The following is a 7,305-nucleotide window of genomic DNA, read 5'->3' as shown; positions in this document are numbered from 1 at the left end:
GCATAGAGAAAGTTGTGTGATTAGTACATGATGCTTGAACCTTCGTGTTAAAACATCATGTTCTAATTCACGTTTGTGTTTGACATCAGTCATTGTAGAGACTATATCCTTTAGACAACGTACCTAAGTAAAGTATGAACTCTACAAACATCATAAGTTTGGGAAGGTGATGAAAGGCACAGGACGTTTGTTAACAACTACATTTTGGTGAGACCGTCTGGTGTGTGTGGTGATAAGGCACTGACACAACTTTGCCAAGAGTTAACAAAGAAGCAATTCTTAGGACTTGTGTAAATTCTGCATCAGTGATTACAACTTTCTTCTGTTTCTTTTTAGGGCTATACAGTTCATTTGTCTTTTCAGTTGTAAACATTTGTTGAGTGGCCTTTTCAGCCAGGTTTTGATGACTGACATCTTTCTTGTAAGTTCGGGTGCCATCTTATTCAACAGCTGCTCTTTTGTAATAGATAATATAGAGAAACTACTATGTTAGGCAAATAGTATCATCCAAATATTTGATTTTCTCTTCCACTTGAGGAAGTTACCTGTTTAACAAATAGCTCATTTAAAAGAAAAACAGAAGAAAAAACAAAAACAAAAGCAAAAAAAGCTTGTGGAAATTACTTCAATTGTTTCATGTGATTCTTATTTCAAATGTATGATCTGTGATTTTTTCAACAGTTTGCTTAAAGTAAAGTACTAATGCAACTTAGTGTGTTCCTCTGTTTGAAACACTTTCGCACTACTTCTGCTATTGAATTTGTTTCAGATGTATTCACCCCACTTACATTCCCTTTAAAGAAATACACATTTACCCAAAAGCTCATCAATGCTTTCTTTTCGATCAGCTGGCTCTCTTACTGAGGTTTGACTGAGGTATCTCTCTGCTACCTTAGGCTCTTGAGAATAGAACGGGATCAGATAGGGTCATATCAGGTACTCAAATAAATAAATGCTTTCTTTGTCACCTCACATTCTTATCTCTAAATAAGAAAGAGACGGATTTGAAGGCTGGACTATTCAGTGGATAAGGAATAAATTGGATGGTTGCAGCCAAAGCGTTGTGGTCAACAACTCTATGTTCATGTGGGGGTTCATCCTGGAACCAGTGCTCTTCATAGTCTTTATCAGTGACCTATACAGTGGTATACAAGTCTGCCAATGACACCAATTTAAATGGGGCAGCTGATAGGAAAGGAAGGGATAGCATCCAGAGGGACCAGAACAAGCTTGAAAAGTGGGCACAAGATAAAATAATGAGGTTTAACAGGACCAAGTGCAGGATGTTTTTACAGTGAAAGTGGTGAGGCACAGGAACAAGTTGCCTAGAGATGTTGTTGATGCTCCATCCCTGGAGACTTTCAAGGCCTGTATCAGGCCCTGGGCAACCTGATTTAGCTGTGCATGTCCCTATTCATTGCAGAGGAGTCAGACTAGATGACCTTTAAAGATCCCTTCCAACTCTAAAGATTCTACGATTTCATGTTGTACTTGGATAGGGGAAATCCCAGATATGAGTAAAGACTGGTAGAAAAACTCATAGAGAACAGTGCTGCAGAGAAGGACTTTGGGGTTCTGATGGGCAAACAGTGGGACATAAGCCAGCAGTGTGCACTTGCAGCCTGGAAAGGCAACAGCCAACAGTATCCTGTTGTATCCATAAAAAATTCATTGGTTAACTCAATTTCTTGGGGTTAATTTTCCTCACCATTTTAGAAACCTTTTTTTTTTCTGAAGTTTCTACTTTATACTTCTTTTTGCCTTCCATAGAGGTATTGACTATTTGACTACACCTATTATTTTTATTCCTACCTTCCTTTTGCTGCATTGCAAGGGTTGATAGGTAACCTTTGGAAATAAAAACTTTCTTTTTATGATCAAGAAAACTGATCAGTCCAAAGTCCAAAGGTGTCAGAATCCTTCTGAGCACTGCCGACTTAAGATTTAAGAGCCTGCATGTGGATTTCAGCAGGGTGCAGCTGCATTTGTGGAAATCTAAAGCAGTACTATTGAAATGCAGGTCTGTATTTCTCTTTGACACAACTAGTGGTTTATTTAGATGCTTCTGTAGGTAAGAGCTCTGAATAATTCCTCTGTCTCCTGCAGTTGTTTTATTGTATTGACTTGATTGGCAGATATTTCAGATGTTACCCTGAAAAAATCTCTTGGGATTATAGCTGGGAGCTGCTGAGCAATGTTTTGTGTGTGTTTTTATATGGTGAACTGTTGTTAGGCACAGTAAAAACTTCAACCAAATCTTCTTGACTATCTGTCTTGAAGACATATCTTCTTTTTGAGTTAGCTCTGGACTCAAAATCAAGTTTAGCAGAGGGAAATTCACACTCATCAAGTGAGATGTGGTTGTGCAGTCCCTTTGATAAGACTCAGATGCGAACTGACAGCATGAAATGGGAACAGATCCCTTAATCCTCTCCTCCATTTTGTCACCTTTCTTTGCTGTGAAGCATTACTTTCATTTCTGATGTTCACCCTTCTCTTTGTTCCTGCTTGTTGCTGGTGCACTCCAGAGTTTTCACTATTGTCCTTTCAATGACAATGCCACAGCAAGGATAGTCATAAGGGATGACCTGGTAGGCACTTTAATCCCTGTTGTTTATTTTCATTGCTTTTTTGCTATATGTATTTTTTTTTTACTTCTCCTCCCCTTCCCCCCACTTCCCCCCCCAGTATATTGCATTGTTTCTTTTCCTGTTTCTTCCCGTGCATCTCACCTCTTGTGTTTCTATTAGAGTGATAAATATGAGAGATAGATATGATATAAAAAATATGCATAGTAGATATGACACAAAAAAGGAAGAGTGAAAAAAAAAAATATCTCTAGTTACCTTGACAACAGAGAAAGACCTTTAAATGGTGTGTGAACATCCAAAGGAATGAAAAGACTAATTTAATAAAAGCAGTCAAAAATGTGTCAAACTTTCACATTCTTTATGGCTTTAGGAATGGACATATATTTCTCTTCAAAAAGTAGGACTCATACCATATATCATGAGATAGCTAAATATTAGGCTTCTAAGCTTGTTTGGCTTTCTGGTCTCCCTTTACAGTTAGTGAAGAAAAAGAGTTACCTCTGGTTATATGGAATTCTGCTATAAAAGTGACCTTATGGCATGCTGAAAAAGTGTTGGTTGTCTTAATTATTATGACCAGGGGAATCTCTAAAAAATCCTCAGGGTAGTTTGGATGGGCCAGAAATAAGGAGAGGTTCCATTTTATCCAAACAAGTAAAGAGAATTGAAGAAAATGCCAATAGCAGTATGTCTTTATTTAATATATTTTTATATTATCCTTTGTTAGGGATATTTATGGAATCCCATGGCTAGAGTTGGATTCTCAGAACAAGAAAAGTTGTTGGGTTTGTAATTTCATTGTCTTGAAACAATATATATTCCTGGTTCAAGAAATAAAGACCTAGGAGACTTTTCAGTGTCCATACCATAGCTTTATATTTCTAAATACGGCAGACTTTATGTTCTGCTTTAAAATCAGTGTCATCTTTGCCATCAGATCCAAAGGGCCATCCCACATCTCTCAGCTGCATAGACCCCCACATCCTTTATTTTTCCTTTAGACATAGACTTTTTTTCTGTTGTACAGATATGGAGCTGACAGCAGCCATCTTCATCTTGGTGTTGGCATCTAGACACCAGCCCACTGAAGGTAATTTTGCTCTGTAATGAATTAATTTCCCTCTGTGCTGAATTCTTTTATGAGACTATGAATACATAGGATGACACCCATCACTTTTCCTCTCCAGAAGGTCCAGTTTTAGATGATTTATTTGAATTTCAGGCAACACAGATGCATGTTCTGGGATTTAGTGTGCTCAACTGTGGGTATTAAACCTGAGCATTTGAGTGCTCAGTTGTATCTGAGTTTGTGTACTTGATAGAAGACAGGCATAACATAATTAATTTATCCTACAGTACTCTACCAAAGGAATTAATCACTCTGTAAGGAGTGCATTTTCTCTACAAAATGATTGCCTCAGTGAAATACATATATTTTGAATGGCTAAAATTTGATGAGATGAATATGCTCAACTAACCTGGGTAGTTGAACCTAACTCTAACCCTAAACCCTAACTTGAACTCCATCCTAAACAGTAATTCTAAACCCTAAATCATAACCCTAATACTAACCCTATCTTAACTGTTACTGTGGCAGTTGTGCATGAGAACTTGATTCTGGTCATTTAAAAAAGAGATAGCTTTTAATAACTTCTATTTCAAGCTCATTCATGTTGTTTAATTCTCAAACTTGTCCTCTACAACCTGGCTGATCAGAGCTGTGGCAGTACTTGCTAAAGTTATATGATAAGGGCTGCAGCTTCAGTGGGTAAACTACAGCTAGGACTTCATGAATGCAAAACTTCTCAAAGTCTCCCCTTTCAAATCACCTGTTTATCAATCTCCTCTATAGGTGTTGGCCATGATCCGTTGCTTGTTGTGGATGATTATGAGGATGGTGGCATTCGACTCAAATGTTTATCTGAAAGGTTGTTTTCTGAAGCTCAACTGTTGTGGACAGACAGTAGAGGAGAAAACATCACAGGAACTCCTCTTTCTGCTGACACCAGCACTGCCAGTGTCAGCAGCTCCATCATTCTCAAAGCAGGATCTGGAAACTCTGCGTCCTGTAAAATTATAGATAAACAATTGAAAACATCAACAGAATCTTCAGTTGCCATTGCAGGTGAGTATGAGCTTCCAGCTTGTAGTGAGCTAATGTACGCAGACCAAACTGCCCCAGGAACACATATTTGTAGTGCTACAGATTAAACAGTTTTCTTCCATAATTTTTTTTATTTGTTGGTTGGTTCAGTTTTTTGCTGCTGTTATTTTTTGTTTCTCCTTTCCTCCGAACAGCCATTAGCTTCCTTGTGTGACAAACTAAAAGAGGAACGAACAAACAAAACACAAAAATGCCCTTCCATGGATGTGATGTTGCATGGGGAAAACTGACTCCTGTTATCAGATGGTGCCTATTCTCATTTTCAGGGATGGGGAAGGCTATTGTCACACCTCTCTCTCTTTCCCTTTCATTTTCTTCCACTTCTTTTTCTATTGCTATAACACCTGATGTTGTGGTTTAGACAAACCTCTGATGACACAACAAAATATCTCAGCGATACGAGAGTCCTGGTGAACTGCTCCTACATGTGTCTATGAATGCAAAACCTGGATCCAAATTCATTTTGTTTCACTTCAGACATATAAAAAAAGGTTTTTTGTTGTTTTTTTTTTTTCTTTTTATCACCCAAAGGAGTTCAACAGACTGTCTAAAGTAATGGTAAATCAGCTGTTATTGACAGAAATGACTTGTTTAATTGGAACACTAACCTTATTATTAATCATATTACTGTTACTACTAGCAGCAGCAGCATTATTTATTAATATTTATTATTTTATCCTGGGCTTCCCAGTAAAATTAAATGTGGTTACAACATAGTGCTACAGACATACAACGTATGTGCATGTGTTGTACGCATACAACACTTTTAGCACAAGCAGTTACCAACTCAGCTATATCTTTAGCCTTGTTAAAAGCTTTTATAAGAGCTTTTAATGACAATACAACTTTGAGTTTTCACCAAGTAGAGCCATGATCGTATCTTGTTCTGGATCGTGATACACCCAAGGTTGTTTCCAGGCTTATGCTGATGGTTTGCCTCATTGAAAATGGCCACTGGACTATTGAAACCAGACATCAGTGATGGACAGAAAGTACATCAACAGTTGGTTCTGCAAGAAAAATGATAATTGATCTCCTGAATAATTTGCAGATGCCTTCTTTCCTTCCACCTCCCCTTGGCTGGCAGCTTTTGTTGTGATCCTGCTCCTGAGCATATTCCTGGTCCTCGCTGCATTTTATAAAATCAGAAGTAAGTTCCACTTATTATGCCAAATGCAGTCTGGTTGAAAACGTTGCCATCTTATTCATAATTATCTGGGGAGTGTGCAGGGTAAGGGAAAATCACACCTGTGATTTTTCAGCCTTGGCTCTTCACAGTATTTCTACTTACATTGTATTTCCTTTTTTAAGCAACTGTTAACTACTCCAACATCTTAGAGTATAAACCTATACAATCGTGTCTTAGAAGATAAATCAACACATTACTGTAGTGAAATAATTACTTCAACTTAATCTCATTACTGAAGTAGTAAAATTCTTGCAAATACCTGAAATATGTCACCGTACCCAAAGATATCCACTGGTTCCATTTGTTTACAAGCTATTTTACTGCTTTATATAATAGTTCCTAAGATAGTTTGGCAACACAAATCAGTTGCCAAGGAAGTACAGTGGCTGATGCTTTTCTTTTAGTATCACTAATTTTATAAATTAAATTGTGCATGATTTCTTGTAATTTTAATGGAAAGTATAGATAAACCAAGATATTTTGGAAATAACTTTTCTTTACCAAACAACACACATGATCACTGTAGAGTATCCAAGGTTTCATGTGAAACCCTATGAGTAAACGAGGAAGAAAGTTGGATAACATTTTCTTTCTCCCTCTCCACCCCTTTTTTCTCTCTCAGATAACAATAAGGAAATCACTCGTGCACGTAAGTAATATTGATATTACTTATGAAATAACTTTTCATCATCGACACTTCAGTAGAGACAGCAGTATAAACATAGTTAGCATTGGTATAAACAATGGAGTTAATTAGTTGTATTTCTTAAGCTGTTTAATGAAAGCTTTCTGAAGACTGGGATTTAGGTTTGGCCAATCTGTCTACTGTCTGTCAATGTGGAAAGAAGCAGTTAATTTCCTTTTGTTGCTGCATGCATAACCTTGGCAGGCTTTCTTACTGTGACCAACCATGTATCTGGAAGTTTTCCACTCCCAGAAAAATGATTTTTTCACCATTTCCCTAGCTGTCATGTCCAGGCTCTTCAAAGCAGTAGAATATTATCAATGAAGAAGTGCATTTCATGTGAAAATTGGACACTTATAAAATGTTTGTAATTTTAATGTTTACTAAAAAAAGTCAGTCAGAAGGAAAGAAAAAATTACATGACTTAGTTTAGACAGTTGCATCTTTCTCACCAGTAGTGATGGATATCTGATTGCAGTTCAGAGCAGGAACCAAACTTATCCTTCTGAGTTGTAGTGGGGGAAATCTTTACTATGTAATGACTACAGGAACAGTAAAGATAGATTAAGGTTCTAAAGGTAGTTGTTAATTCTAAACAATCCAAACATTCATAATGCTGAGCAATTTGTTTTATTCTTGTTCTTTCTGTTTTCTGTTGTTTTGGGTCTTTTTTTTT

General features: G+C 37.1%; 1 protein-coding gene across 1 annotated transcript in view; it reads left to right on the top strand.

Moving 5' to 3' along the window:
• The first annotated feature begins 1,890 nt into the window (after nucleotides 1–1,890).
• The window catches only part of LOC104916173 (butyrophilin subfamily 2 member A1-like), a 12,555-nt gene continuing 7,140 nt past the window's right edge, over nucleotides 1,891–7,305 (top strand). Inside the window, exons 1-5 of the mRNA XM_010727168.3 lie at nucleotides 1,891–2,020; nucleotides 3,619–3,681; nucleotides 4,444–4,716; nucleotides 5,807–5,905; nucleotides 6,567–6,593. Coding sequence (XP_010725470.1) covers nucleotides 3,621–3,681; nucleotides 4,444–4,716; nucleotides 5,807–5,905; nucleotides 6,567–6,593 — 460 coding nt within the window. The 5' untranslated portion in view covers nucleotides 1,891–2,020; nucleotides 3,619–3,620. The remainder of the gene's footprint in view (nucleotides 2,021–3,618; nucleotides 3,682–4,443; nucleotides 4,717–5,806; nucleotides 5,906–6,566; nucleotides 6,594–7,305) is intronic.

The sequence above is a fragment of the Meleagris gallopavo genome, unplaced genomic scaffold, assembly GCF_000146605.3.
Source record: "Meleagris gallopavo isolate NT-WF06-2002-E0010 breed Aviagen turkey brand Nicholas breeding stock unplaced genomic scaffold, Turkey_5.1 ChrUn_random_7182001874166, whole genome shotgun sequence".
NCBI classification, from domain to species: domain Eukaryota; kingdom Metazoa; phylum Chordata; class Aves; order Galliformes; family Phasianidae; genus Meleagris; species Meleagris gallopavo.
The sequence above is the reverse complement of the archived record's forward strand: the minus strand, read 5'-3'. Positions and strand labels throughout refer to the sequence as shown.